Here is a 16,522-nt window from a genome sequence, read left to right on the forward strand (position 1 = left end):
TAATTAGATCATACAATACTTTATTTTGATTTTCTCATTATCAAAGATTTTCTCAGATCAAAATAATAATCATACTTTAACCATATTTTTATTTCATATATACAAGATTTCTGAAAAGTATAGTATATTTCCGTATGAAAAAATGTTGAAAATATTGTTTTTAATGTAATCTACATATCCTATATATAGCTGGCGTATATATATAAATGGCGTTGTTATATATATTTAAACTTTTTTTTTTTCTTTTCATGCGATATGAATGTATGTAAACTCCTGCGTGTTGTTTGCTCTAATAAAAGTTATTTTCATTAATTAATTAATTGCATATTATGTACATTATGTACATTTCTTACATCCTGTGCGTTTTAATCGATTATGGGGCCCAGAACTAAGCTTTGCATTCTTTTTTTTTTCTCTCAAAAAAACTGAGAAAAAAAAAATTTCTTTTTCGTTTTTTTCGTCTTTTTCGTGCTCGTTATAATAAAAAGAAAGGATTCAGCATCAAGAATACACAAAATAGAAATATTCAACATCGAAAGATAATTATGAAACCTGGAAAATTCATATAGAAGCATGATTAACGAAAAAGAAAAATAGAAATTAGAAATTGTCTCCGGTAAATGTCTGAAACCAGATTTTCTATAGAATGATGAAGTCTCTCGTGAAACTTAGCTGATGACCATGGCGAAGATTGATTTATTGATTTAACAATAAATCTTTTTAAACTCCAATAAAAAAATTTATGGACATCTCATGAAATTTGGAAAAAGTAGAAGAAATTTATTGATTAAAAAATTCTCCCAAAAAGGCTCCTTTATTTCATAAATTTGTTTTATATAGAATGCAAGAAAATTATAATATAAGAATACAACTTTTTGAATAACTTTTTTGAAACGATTAAGTTACGTGAGATGGGTATTGAAATAAATGATGAATTATTATCGTATCTGCTTTTAATAAGATTGTTAGAAAGTTTACAAGTTTCTAAATATGCTATGCAATCTAGAGATAATTTATCAAGTAAATATTTTTAAGATAAAAATTTTATTTAGAAAGATTTAAATTCAAGGAAAAATCAAAAGATAGTATGTCAAATGCTATGTTTCTACATAAAAGAAAACAACATTTTAAATCATAGAGAAAGATTATAAAGATAATGTAGATAATAATAAGAAATTTGTTAATGTTTTAAACTTTTTAAATGTCAAAAATATAGTCATAAAATAAGTGATTATATTAAAGAAATAATACTTATTCGCATTCGTATAAGAATAATAGAAACAAAATGAATTTGCTTGCTGCAATATATAATGTAAAGGAATTTGCAATTAATATTGGGAAAAAAAATCAGACTTGGTGTTTAGATAGTGGCTGCACTTCACTTATGTGTTCTGATGAAAAGAGATTTTCTGATTTAAATGCAAATCAAAATAATATATTAAATCTTACTACTACTACTTATACTAATGTTAAAGGTATACGAGATATTAAAGCAATATTTAAGAATGATGAAATTCACCAAGCTGCTAATTTGCATAATTTTTTTCACTTTATTTGCTTTAAATTTAAAAAATTTATTTTTTGTAGTCAAAATTGCAGATCAAAATATGACAGTAATTTTTCAAGATAAAGTTTAGATAAGATTAAGAAGTTATATTTAATGATAAGATTAAACTCAACCTGAAAGAATAAACAATTTATATTATATTTGAGAAAATAAAAATGTTGCCAATAAAATTACTATTTCAGAAGATTCAAATTTAGATATGTTATATATATAGTTATATATATATAAACAGATGTCTTGAATAACTGAAGCTTTAAAAATTTAGTTAAAAATAAAAATGCTATTGTTATTAAATTTAATTTGAATGAAAAAACGTCTAATATGTGAAATTTATTTGAGAGGAAAAATTACTCACATCCTTTTTTCAAAAGGATCTATGAAGAATATGATTCCGTTGGAGATAATTCATATAGATTTATATGATCCAATGAGAATATAATCAATAGAAAGAATTAAATATATTACATATACATATTAAATATATTTTTATTGATGATTGCACTCGATAATGTGTTAAATTTTTATGCATGAAGGATGAAGTATGTGTTTTCAAAGAAAATAAGGCAATGGTTGGAAATTTATTAAGAAAACATATATATATATATATATAATAACAGACAATAATTATTGGTTATATATATATATATATATATATATATATATATATATATATATATATATATATATATACAAACAGAATATTGTAATGCAGAATTTGATAATTATCTAAAGTCTATTGTAATTAAGAAAAAATTAAGTGTAATGTTCAAATAAAAACAAATTTGAAGCAGGCTTTTATGAAGCAATAATAGTAAAATATTCTAAGATAGTTATTATTACCAGAGATGTTAAATTTTTTAATAAATTTTCGAATATCCAATGAATTTGTTGACAAGGCCTTATCAAAATATAAATCATCTATTGATAATTGTTAAAACTTGTTTAATAAATAGATGATAGATGCACCAATCATGAAAACGAGGGATAATCAAATCAATGATTTAAATGATTGCATTGAAGATAATCAGATTAATATAGATGAATATAATGATATGGTGGATAATAAGGATCAAATAGAGACAACTTCGAGAAGAAAAATTAAAAGATCTTGACTGTTAAAAATTGGAAATTGAAAGTATCACGAAAAGTGTATACAGCATCCAAAGAATCATTAACAATAATAGAAATGAATGAAAAATCTGAAGTAAATCATAAAGTCGTCAAATATAATTAAAATATTCATTAAAGAAACATTGAGTGAACCAGCGCAATAAAATAAAGCAATATGTCAAATATAAGGCATTTTAAAAAAATTATACTTGGGATATAGTTGAAAGACTAGCAGATAGAAATATTGTTGATAGATTATCGAATTGTGCTCAATTATAAATATATATATAATTAAATATAAATATATATAGAATAATTATATATATAATATATATATAATAAATATATTATAAATAAATATAAAACGAATAAGAGTAAAAAGACTAAATTTGTAACAATTCCCAAAAAAAAGACATTGACTTTACTAGTATTAAACTAGATATTTTCTTTAATCGTGCGTACGAGTTCCATACATGCAATGATGGCATTAGCAAAAAAAGCTTCATATACAACAATTAAATGTATCTATTGCCTTTTTGAATGAAAAATTAAATGAAACTATTTTTATGGAATTGCCATTAGATTTTAAAGAAACTTTGATCATAGTAATGATAATCAATTACAAACTAAGGTTCAAAAACAACTTAAAGCTTTGAATAAAGAGAAAGTATGCCTATTAAAAAAAAAAAAGATTTATGATAAGCTAGAATAGAATAATCAATAGAATAAGACTTTTAATCAAACTCTGAAGAAGATGGGAAATGTATAAAAATCGGTTATGTTGCCAAGAGAGATAACAATCTAATTATGATATATGTTAATGACATTCTTATAATATCTCAAGATTTAAATTAGATATTAGAGATAAAAAGAGATCTGATGAATAAATTTGATATTAAAGATTTGGGCAAGATCAACCGTAATTTGATTAATTTCATTCAGATTTCAGGAAAGATAACGATGTCTCAAAAAGCATATATTGAAAAGTTATTAAGTCGTTTTGGTATGTAAAACTTAAATCTTGCATCTACTACATCTTTTACTCTTAGACAAGAGTAAAAGATTAGATAAGCTGAAGGAAATTGATACCATTAGAAGATATTTATATAAACAATTAATAGGTTCTTTAATGTATTTAATAATGTGCATCCGGACGAATATCGAATTTTCAATGAGTATGCAGAATCAGTTTAATGATTGCTACTTTAGTTATTGGTCAGTAGCCAAACGAATTCTCAGTTATTTTAAGTACACAATTAAGATTTAATCTTTGAAAAGAGTATCAAAAATCTTCAGAGTTGTTATTGTATATTGATTCCGATTGTTCATGATCGTTACTCGTACAGGATATGTTTTTAAATTATGTGAAGCAGTCATCAACTAGGAAGCTCGGAAATAAAGGATAATAACTCTATTTAGTACTGAGGTCGAATATATGACTCTTTCAGAAACTAGGAATCCATTTATCTCAAAGCATTTCTGAAAGACATTGAGTACTAACTGAATTCACCATTAATAAATTCATTGCGACAATCAGAATTCACTAAAACTTGGAAGTACTTCTGTATCATGGAAGAACAAAACATATTGATGTTATTATTTTGTTCTACGAAAAGTTCTACATAATAATATTGTGAAATTAGAATATATCTCAATTAATAATAATAATAATAATAATATGTTAGCAGATTTCACGAAAAATCTAGGTAGTCCCAAACATGTATTACTTAGAAAGTTTAAGATCATTTTTATACATATTTTACTTTCTCTGATATAATACATTTATATTTTTAGGTATTTTATTTTTTTACGTTAACTTTGGTATTCGGATTAAGAAATAATGTTGAAAATTTCTTTTCTTTAATGTAATTTCTATAATGTATACTTTATGTACAGCACTAGATGGCATTGTTACATCTATCTTTTTTTTTCTTTTCATGCGATATAAATATGTATAAACTCCTGTGTATTATTTATTTTAATAAAAATTATTTTCATTAATTGATTAACTGCATATATAAATTATATATAATTTAATTTTTACATCCTATATCTAACAAAAAACCTTTTCCGAATTGCAGATTATGAATCTTGCAATCATTTACTGGCGAATACTTTGAACTTTGATTTTAAATTTTGTTTTACTTTAAAAATATTAAAATAATTTTAATTTTTTATATAATATATATATATATATAAAATTTTTTAATATAATTTAATTTTTCTTTGTAAAATAAAAATTTATGATAATAAGATTGATTGCTATTTTGAAATATTTTCAAAAAATATTTTCATTTGTACAAGTTAAAAAATAGAAAGCAGCATATCATAAAATTTTAAGTTTCCAGAATAATGATCATCAGTTAATAATCTGATAAAATTAATGAATAATGCACACAAATTCAAAATTGTGTGTATTTTTATTTAGAAATTAAAAGATTAATAAAGATTTATTATTAAAGATTAATTTATATAATATTTTGCTTAATTGATATAATATATTGATATAATATTGAAACATGCGAACAACCAAATATTTAATATTAAATAGTGAAAACGTTTTTTTTTTAATTTTTTAAAAATGGCAGATCTTATTATCGTAAACTTTTGTTTTGTAAAAAAATATTATTTTTGTGTGTGTTATTTTTGTATAATGTGTATCTGTAATTAGTTTTTATTATACACAAATATATGCTAACAATTAATTCTATAGGAAAGGATATTAAAATATTATCAATAATAAAAAGGATATTCAAGAAAGGAAATTTAGAATTCGAGTTGAAATTTCAGGGAGTAAGTAAATATTTGATAATTTTTAATTTTTAATTTATATAGATAATAATTAATAATTAATAATTTTTAATTTAATATAGATAATATATTATTTTTTTAAAACTATATTATATTTTATTTTTTTATTCCAAATATGTATTATCGTTCATTTGTTAAAAAAGTTTTATATTAATTTTTTTATATCACAATTTGACATTATTCGCTTTACATGACGAATTTAATTTATTCTATTCAATTTGTTCTATGAATAACAATTAATTAATTTATATATTGTTCATGAATAAAATGTAATTTGATATAATTTATTTATAAAAAAATATTTATTATATTCAATATTTTCTTGAAACATTTATTGCTTGAATTTGTTCGTGTTCAGGTGAAGTAATCTACAATGTAATCTACAATATTACTGTCATAATTTGACTATTCTATTATCGCATTATGTAATTAGCTAATTTTTGTTAATACTAGTTAATAAAACAATAACGAAAATTTTTATAAAAAAAAATATTGTATGAAATACCTCAAAAATCTTCAATTAATCAATGTTTCTATATTTTTGAGGATCCTGTATTACGATATGAATATATAACATATAAGTTTGTATCTGTTATATTCTGTTTTGTTTAATAATTTTGATTTGAATTGGATTCAATATAATTATTACTCTCACCATTTTAAATCAGAGTATATCAATGACTTTTTGCATAATTGCAATCTGGATTTCATTTAGGATAAAAAGTTTTATTTTATCTATGTCTTTTTTGTCTTTATCTGTATCTAGTTACTCTTATTTTATCATATGTCAACAATTTTTTTTAATTAAGCATAATCAATTAAACTTGTTTTTGCTCTAATATCGATAATGAGATAATAATTATACGAGAATATAATTTATGATCTTTCTCATGGAATCAAGACAAAACATGTCTTATTTTGCTACTAACAATATTATCTAATGCACAATATTGATTTCATTCAGAACTTTTTTAATGATATAAAAATATTTAGATTCTATATATTCTGTTAATTTTTGCTCTATTTTAACATTAGTAAATTACAAATAATATTATAAATGTATATTATTAAATATATATAAAATCTCTTAACTCATATCTCAGAATGCATTGCATTGAATCATTTTTCGAATGAATTCTTATCCAGTCCAAAATCTTTTAATATAAAAATATAAAATATATTTTCATAAATTACTATTTTTTTCTAATTTTGTCTCCTAAAATCTATTATCTACTTAATTACATGATCATTGATTATAAATCAACTTTCTTAAAGAAATCTTAAAATAAAATATTAAAGAATTTAGAATTAATCGCAATTTCTAAAACAAAATTCCAAATTTCATTAATTACAAATGTCGTCGAACTTGTTTCTTTGTGCCAATTTTATTTCTTATTATTAGTCATAACTTTTTTAAAATTTTCCGAAATATTAATCCTATCAAAATATGTTTCATATCATTCAGATTTTGAATTTCTTATGTGCAACACATATTTTTCGAATCTCGCATATTGTAATTTAACTTTTCATCTAAATCAACATTGTCTTGTTCGATTTTATTTTTATTTAAAAGTTTTTCTTTTTCAATCTCATCATCATTTAAAGATTTATTACAGCTTTCAAAATTTTCTATTATTTCTTTAATTAATCTGTTTATATCTAAATTAGAAAGATTAAAATTTTTATGTTCTTTCTTTTGAATCCTATATATTTTGATCCTATATATTTTCATTGAATGATATATTTCGCCTTAATCTTACAACTATTTACATCATATTAATTCGAATTATCTTTATAAATAACGTCATTTTATTATTTTTTAGCGTAGTTTATTACACACTTTTTATGACATAATGACAAGCTTCCAAGTATTTCTTTCTTTTCTACATAAATGTTTGGTGAATTTCAAACAAAAATATGATCAAACGAGAACTTAAAAATAATTTCAAATTATTTTTTTGTTTCAAACAAAATTTAATAAGATAATATAATACAAAATGGAATTTTTTTCTGATTAAATGATAAGAAATGAATTATACATATTACTATTTTATTAATTTTTTTAATTAATTAAATAAAATGAATTATCAAAAATGAAGAAATATATAATATAAACAATAGAAAATTCATTTTTTCCTTAAAATTTTTCATGAACAAGAAAGTAAATTCAATTAATATTTTCTTTAATGATGATGATTTAATGAAAAATCCATTCAAATTATTGATTGAGAAAATTTCTGATGATAAAATTTTTACAATTAAAAATTGATTCGGAAACTAGAGATTTATTTGAAAAGATTATATAATAGATATAATTAGTTAATTTATGAAAAAGTACAAATTCAACATTTTATTGAATATCTTTTTTTTAATAACTTTATGTAACTTTATATAAATATATTTAAAATAATTTTTTTAATAAAAAATTAATAATAATAAATTAATAATTAATAAAAATATATATTTTTAAATATTTTTAATATTTAAAACTTTCTTTTTTTTAATCTCGTTTGCTATTCAATTTTTGTATTTATTAATGTTTTTTTGATTTTTAAATTTAATTTATTATATAAATTTTCTATCATTATCAATAAAAATAATAATTTTTCCATCAATCTTGAAATTTGTCAAAAATCTTTGACAAAAATCTTTTTATCTATTTATTTATTTTTTTGTTTATTATTTATTTATATTATATAATATATTATATTATATAATAAAATATTATTATTTTATTATACATTGCTTCAATCAATATTGATTTTTTTTTCACTTTAATAAATTTCTAAAGCAATTGTGAAGCAAAGCAAATTTGAATGTAAAGCATATTGAAGCATATTAAAGCAGCATATTTTTCATTTAAAGTATAAGATAACGAAAAAAAATCATATATCAATTTCTTGTATATAGATCATTATAAAGGATAAATTTTCTCTTAAATAAAATGATCTTAAAATAAATCATAAATCTGGAGAAAAATATTATAAACTCCGTAGAATTTAAAAAATTATTTTAAAAATTTTTTATACAATTTATTTTTCAAATTATTCTATAATAAAAAAATGAAATTTCTTCCAAAAATAAAGTTCAAAATTATAAAAATAGAAGGTTTGTGGAGACTATTAGAATGAGTTCAGAATATCATATTGGAGATAAATTTGAATTATTCTTATTTATCCTTTCAATGGGTGTATGAGAATGAAAGAGATAGAATGAGTGAAATGCGCATACATGTCAGTAATATCAATAGATCATTCCAATAGATCCATATAATAGATTCCAATAGATTATAGGTCCAAATTGCGAAAACAATTAGCGAAAAATATATATTTTTAAAATTAAATTGATATATATTTTTAAAATTAAAATAACATGATATCGTTATTTTCGTATGATGTAAGTACAATGAAACAAACATATAAAAATGAATAGCTAACGAGGATTAAGTAATTAAATAAAAACAATTACAAAATCTAAAAAATGGAAATTGAGAATGTGTTTATAAGAAATGATTTATACAATATGCAAATGATGACAAAGAAGCTGGAAGAATCAGAACAGAATAAAACAGAATAAAAATAGAAGAATAAATAAAAAATGATAAAAAGACCAAAACTAATTGAAACGAGAATATGAAACTTAAAGATCAGTATGGCTAAAATTAGAAAATATATATACATCCAAGAGGTGATATTAAACAACTCATATTGTCAGAGATTATCTGAAAGAAAGAATATCAGAGATCATATAAATAAATTTTTTGATATTGTAGACAAATTGAAAAATATGAATGTTGATATAAACGAGAGTTTATTGTCTATAATTGCTATATAGCTTCTTTCGAGAATTTTAGATGTGCCATTGAATCGAAAGATGAATTACCGAAATCCAATGTTAAAAGTTAAAATTTTAGAGGGATACCAAGCTAGATTGCAAAAAGCCGAAAAATAATCTAGTACTATGACTGCCTCAACGCATATGGATAATAATAAAAAATGGAATTTAAAATATTACAGATGTCAAAAAAGAAACCATATAGTGATAAAATACAGAATAATTACGTAAGTTCTCAATCATGAAAAATGAAAAATCAAGAAAAAAAATAGAAAATATGAAAGAAAAAATAAAAAATAGCAAAGAATCAAAAAAAAAGAGGAAAGAAAAGAACAAAAAAATGGAATAAAAAAAAAAAGAATAAAAAAATGAATTGAAAAAAAAAAGAGAATAAATATAAGAGAAAAATATAAATAATGAAGAAAATAAATAAATTATTAAAGAAATTGGAAATGAAAGAAGATAATATAATAGAAATAGAAAGAAAGAAAATATTGTTGATAAAAATAAAAGAGATTAAAAAAAGATTAATGTTATAAAAAGTTGAAAAAGAAAAAAATATAGCAGAATAAAAAAAAAAGCAAGGAATAAAATATAAATAGAAAAGAAATGATATAAAAGAAAAAAAAAGCAAAAAATAAAACATTGAAAAAAGAACAGTAAATAAATAAAATAATAATAATAAAAAAAAAATAATAGAAAAAGAAAAAAAAGGGATTAATAAAAGGGAAAGAAAAAAAAGGTTGTTTTTAGATCTAAAGATAATATTGCAGATCTAAGGATAAAGATTCTTCTATTTTCTGGTATTGGTGATAGACTATGTAATTATAGATAAAAAAAGAAAAGAAAAATCGAAAAAGATAAAAATAAGAAAAATATCGAATTTAAATCATTTTTTATTAACAAAAAAATTTAAAAAAAAAAGAAAAGAATAAAGAAGCAAAGGAAAAATAAAATAAAAATAATAATTGAGAATTGTTTAAAAAAGAAATTATATCAAGAGAAAATAGAAGAAACAAAAAAAATTGATGTTAAATAAGATTATTGTAAGAATAAAAGAAATTATAGAGCAACAAAATAAAAGAAAAGAAAATAAAAGAGAATGGATGATGAATAATGTAAAGTATTTAAAAAATGAAGAAAAGAAAAAGAAAACAGAGAAAAATTAGAAATATAGAGTTGAGAAAAGAATATAAAAGAATATATAGAAAGAAAAGAAATATAGAGTAAAAAATAAAATGAAAAAATAGTGGCAATAATAGGAAAAATTTGAAATATTGATAAATTATTATCTGATAAAATTGAAAAATTGATATGAAAAGAAACATGTAAGAAAAAGAATATAAAGATATTTATAAACATATAAATAATATAAAATAATATGAATAATAAGAATAAATGAAATATCAAAATATTTAGACAAATATTTAAAAGAAATGAAAAAAAAAATGTATAAATTATATGAAAATGAGATAAAATGTGAAGAATAATGGCAAGAATTCTAGAATATAAAAAAAAAATAATTAGAAAAATTAAAAATAATAAAATTAATAAGAAAAGAGCACACTTAAGAGAAAGAATAAAAAGAATGAAGGAAAAAATGAGAAAAATGAAGAGGAGAAAAAAAAAGAAAAAAAAAAGAAATTTTCTTTCTTTGAGAATGAATGAAAAATAAGAGAATGAAAAAAGTGATCTCAAAGAAATGGCTAATAAGGAGAAATTAAAAATCTATAGAAAATTATTAATTATTAAGAACAAAAATAAAGAAGATATGAAAAGAAGATATGAATAAAATTAAAAGTAGAACAATAATATTGAAAATGAATAAAGAAAAAGTAAAGAAAATTTAAGAAAAAAAAAAGTGAAAAGTGGAAACCACATAAATTATTTTGATTATATAAGTTAAAAAAATGACTGTAAATTTAAATCTGGTTTTAATAATCGTAAATATTTTTAATTTCTTTTAATTTCTATATTTTTTTATAATTAATTTAGTTTAGTTTAGTTTTAAATTATAAATTCTTTGTATATAAATATTTGACAGAAAGTTTGATTAGTTTCAAATTAATTTAAATTGTTCTGTAATTTATTTAATCTTTTCTTGTAAGAAATATTTTCGTTTATTATTTATATTATATAAATGTATTATATAATTCAGAAAAAAAATGTATGAAGAATGTAATAACTTTTTTATAATAATGTAATAATTTTTTTATACAAATCTCTAAAATATAAAAAAGTCAATAAAATGTAAATATTATGACCAAAATAGTTCTTTTTTATTATCTTTTTTATTAATTTATTAATATAGTTCTTATAAAATTTCAATTTCTACTAATTTTACACTGAGAAAATATTTTATAAAATATTTATATTTTATTTAGTTCATCATATCTAATACCTTTTTCGATGATTGGCAATTTTTAATAAAGATGATCTATAAAAAATCCATTAGAAAAAATATGATATTGACATCATCTTTTATCCATTTCTTATGATTGTGTACGTTGTCATTCTTCGCCTTGCAATATCGTTTATAATTTCAGAAAGATTTTTTTATTTTTAAAACACATTTGAAATTTTCACTGATGATAGTTTTTATCATTGAATTTAATAATCGTGATTATATTGAGTAACATTTGATTCTTAAAAAAAGTAGATATACGATACTAAGACTTGATGCACTTGCACAAAGGTTATGTAAAACACGTGACATAGAAAATAAATACTTTTCTTCGTTACTTTTTGTATATACAAACAATTTTTTTATGCATTGTGAATGCATTTTAAATTAATAATCTATTAAACAAAGCACATTTGAATTTTTTTATGACAATAACATAAACTAATTTATTTAATAAAAGAATACGAATGTAGCCTATAAATCACATGTCGATTAAAATTTTTCATTTATCTAAAAACATTCTACTTTTTTTTCAAGTTTTTATATATAATTCTAAATGTCATTATAAATAATTATATATACATAATTACAATATTTAAAATTTTTAATAATATAATTGTATTTATTGAAATAACTTGTTAAAATAAATTATTTGTTGTACTAATTTATACAAATTTATTTAAATTATAATTCTACAATATCTATCTGCAGATCTTATACTACTAACTTCCGATCAAGAAATTTAGAAAATTCGATATCACATCACAAATCTTGCATATTTAAGCATGTATTTTGACATATAACTCAAGAAAAAAAAATATCTTAGCAATTTTATTAATTTTATGTTAGAAAATAAAAACATATTTATATATATGCTATTTATTTTGAGATAATTCAGATATTTTATCATCATTCAAATTAATATACCATATATATATATATATATATATATATATATATACATATATATATATATATATATATATATAAATTATTAAATTATTAATTTGAATAACTTAATTCATTAATTTTTATTTAAAATATATTATAATAAATTATGTTTATATATAATAATATATTATAATAATATATTATAATAAATTATGTTTATATTATATTATATATATATATATATATATATATATATATGTTATATCAATTTATAATGAAGTTGATATGAATTTATAATTTTTTTAATTAATTATTTAGTTGGTAAAAAAATTCCTCATTAATTTCAATGATTTTATAATATGTTGTTAAAGTATTATTTTGAATAAGATTTTTCATGAATAAAAAATGTATGAATATAAATCTATGAATGTACATCTATAGATCGGTGACTTTAATTTTCAAATTATATGCAAAATTATTTTTCATATATATATTTTATATTGACCAATTTAGATAAGACTTAGTTATAATTCATATGTGATATTTATTCTGTAACAAAAACATATCAATATACATTTTGCACCAAAAATTTATCTTAATAAATAATATATTTTGATTATATAAGAAAAACAGAATATTTCATCTCATTTACTATGAAAAATATTTTTACTTCATAATTTAAAAATAAAAGCCAATCAATAGGATATTAATATATTCATGAAACATCTTTGGAAATTCTAGAATCCAAAACAAACATAAAAAAACAAAATATAACATCTGTATTCTATTTCCATCTCATTTCATTTAATACAAACTTAAACTGATTATAAATAAATCTCAATCAACATTTTTGTATACCGAAATTTTTATTTATTTAACTTCTAGAAAGTATTAAAATCAAATTAATCATATATATTTCAATATTATTAAATTTAATGAGAATATAACTTTCCAATAAGTTATCTAAAAATCTTATTAAAGTTTGAGATTTCATAAATTTTGATCAATAAAAAATAAATCCGTAAAAAATCCCTATATATTAATAAATAATAAGAAATAATATTTACATATTAATATACATATGAAGAATCATTAATCACAAGTCAAATTTTTTTAATTGATCAGCTGAACAATTAAAAAGATATTTTCAAATGCTTATTTAAATGATTAATTTTGAATTTAATTAATATTGAAAGAAAAAAATTTATAATATAAAATTCATATAAAATTCGTACTGAAATTAAATTTATATTGAATATGTATTTATAATAAATATTTAAGAACATTTGCATTATAATAACATAACATTTAATTATAATAACAAATTAATTATAATAATTCTAACTTAAAGAAATTAAGAAACGCTAGTAAATACAATTTATATTTAGCTTCAAATAATAATAATAAAATTCAAATTGACTTAAAGTAAAATTCAATAAAAATATAAATTTATTTTCTTCTAAAATTATTAAATTATTTTAGAATTAAATTGATTATTTACACTGTACTGTATTCCACCATTCACAACGCTTTTTCGCATTACTGAATGCTGTACCTGAAGGACAAAGTGATGAAGTTTTAGACCAACCAGAACAATTGTGAAAAACCTAAAATTAAGAAATATGATAATTTATATTCTAATACAAACATGCATTATAAAATAAAATGTATATAATAAAAATAAAATATTTGAAATAAAAAATATAGAAAAATATATAACATATATTTAATATATACACGTACTTGACAATTAGTTTCAACATCAGCAAACATGCCTTTTCTACCATCACAAGTGAAATCAGTTTCTGGAATTTTGGTAAGATTTGGATAATGGAAAATTGTATCGTCAGTATTCATTTTAATGTTCTGATATGATATTGTTTTGGTATTTAATTCAATATTTTTCACATCCGATTTCCAAAATCGAGGAGAAAAATTTTGATTCCTTTTTATAGAATGAGATTCTATATGTCTTGAAGATCGTTCATGACAATTATTTAAAAATCCTTGATAATCAGTAATAATCTAAAAATAAATTCAAATATTAATTTATGTTTGTATTAATATATTCTATTTAATTATTTTTAAACAAATTATGAATTTGTATATAATTTCTTATTTATGTAAAAAATATAAAAATACATTTTTTTGTTTAATAATTTAATTAAAAAAATTAATTAAAAAATATGAAGTATATTATTAATAAAAAATATTAAAACGAGATATTATAACCAATTAAATTTTATATATTATTTTAATTACATATATTTATAATATTAAATATTACAGATTGACGATAATTATATAAAATATTAAATATGATAATTTTAATATTTTTAAATTTATAGTAATTCTTAAATAATAGTCTGTTATTTTTCATTCTATGCATTATAGCATTTATGTGTATCTAAAATTAGATTTTATTTTTTTATTTGTTATTTAATTAATAATTAAATTTGTTATTTGTTATTAATAATTATACTAAATTATAATTATATTAAAAAATGAGTTTAATTATAAATACATAATATAAAAGAAGATAAATAAATAAATCTATTCAGTCATGTTTTTACAAATATTTAAAAGATTATATTAGAAAATTATATATCATGATTATTATATATATTATTAGCATTCTCTCCTTTTTAGATAAACAAAATTAAATAAAATTGTCCGAATTTTTTAAATTAAACAAGTTTTTGATTGTATATTATAAAGATCAAATTAAAAAAATAGATTGAAAGTCAACTATTCTTTTGAAAAATGATATTAAATTTCTATTAATTTTTAAACTAACTTTATCTATAATCAATTTATATTTTTCAATTACAAAATAATATGCTATTAACGAAATAGAAAAAAATTATTCATTAATTAATTTTTCATATCAAAATATATTAGAATACTAGATAAATAATAAAATTTGTATAATGATCACTATATCCAAAAAAGATTTCAAATTCAAATATAACTTTAATAATAATTCAATAGATCACTAGTTTGATGATAGAAATTTAATATTATGATATTTTATTCAATATATAGATATTCAATATAGATATATGATATACAGACTATATATAGATATAAGATATATATACAGATTGTATCATATTCATTATATTCAAAATATTTTGTTTAGAAATCGAATTATAATTAATATTGATTAACAAATATAATATACAAAATCATGGATTATATTATAATTTTTGAAACATTTAACATATAACATCGAATAATATGCTTTTTTACAATGTTTGAATGCGTTTTATAAATATGTAGATATTTTTAATTTTAATTTTTACAAATTATTTATCACACTATCTACTAGAAAATTCCCATTTATTATATTCACGCCTGCAATAGTAGTAACGGACGGAAGCTTACATGTACGTACATATATATTAACTGTGTATGTAGAAGCTGAGCTTGTGACAGTTTGTATTTTCTTAACGATAATGGATTTTCACAATTACAGTAGGTGATTGTGTCCGATAGAGAACACGATGCATAATTAATATAGAGAAACTTTCTATTTATTGTATCCGACAATTAAAGCATGATGTGTTACAAGAAAAATATCTATTTGTGATATTCACGAGACGTGTTCACAATGAATTCTAGTTAAACTTTTCATCGAGTAAAGCTCATGTCTTAGAAAATTTTTTCCTAATTCAATTAGAAGGATCGCGGTTTCTCAGTGGAACATGATAGAACATGATAATAATCAATAATATCACAAATTCGCGAGATCTCTAAGTTAGAGAAAAATTCCTCTAATTGAATTGGTGATCAGTGTATAAAGATATCAAGATACTGCTAAGGTATCAACGATCTCAAATTAAAATAATATTGATTATCGTTGAGTCAATGAAATCACCTTCATTATTGTATCTGAAGTCACC

General features: G+C 19.6%; 1 protein-coding gene across 2 annotated transcripts in view; it reads right to left on the minus strand.

The window, feature by feature from the left end:
• Positions 1-14,048: 14,048 nt before the first annotated feature.
• The window catches only part of LOC107965774, a 29,975-nt gene continuing 27,501 nt past the window's right edge, over positions 14,049-16,522 (minus strand). For both annotated transcript variants that reach the window (XM_026439034.1, XM_026439035.1), the window contains exons 5-6: positions 14,361-14,642; positions 14,049-14,224 (exon numbers count right to left, since the gene is read on the minus strand). In XM_026439034.1, the coding sequence (XP_026294819.1) occupies positions 14,111-14,224; positions 14,361-14,642 (396 nt within the window). In that variant the 3' untranslated portion in view covers positions 14,049-14,110. The remainder of the gene's footprint in view (positions 14,225-14,360; positions 14,643-16,522) is intronic.

Source organism: Apis mellifera, linkage group LG2 (genome assembly GCF_003254395.2).
Source record: "Apis mellifera strain DH4 linkage group LG2, Amel_HAv3.1, whole genome shotgun sequence".
NCBI classification, from domain to species: Eukaryota; Metazoa; Arthropoda; class Insecta; order Hymenoptera; family Apidae; genus Apis; species Apis mellifera.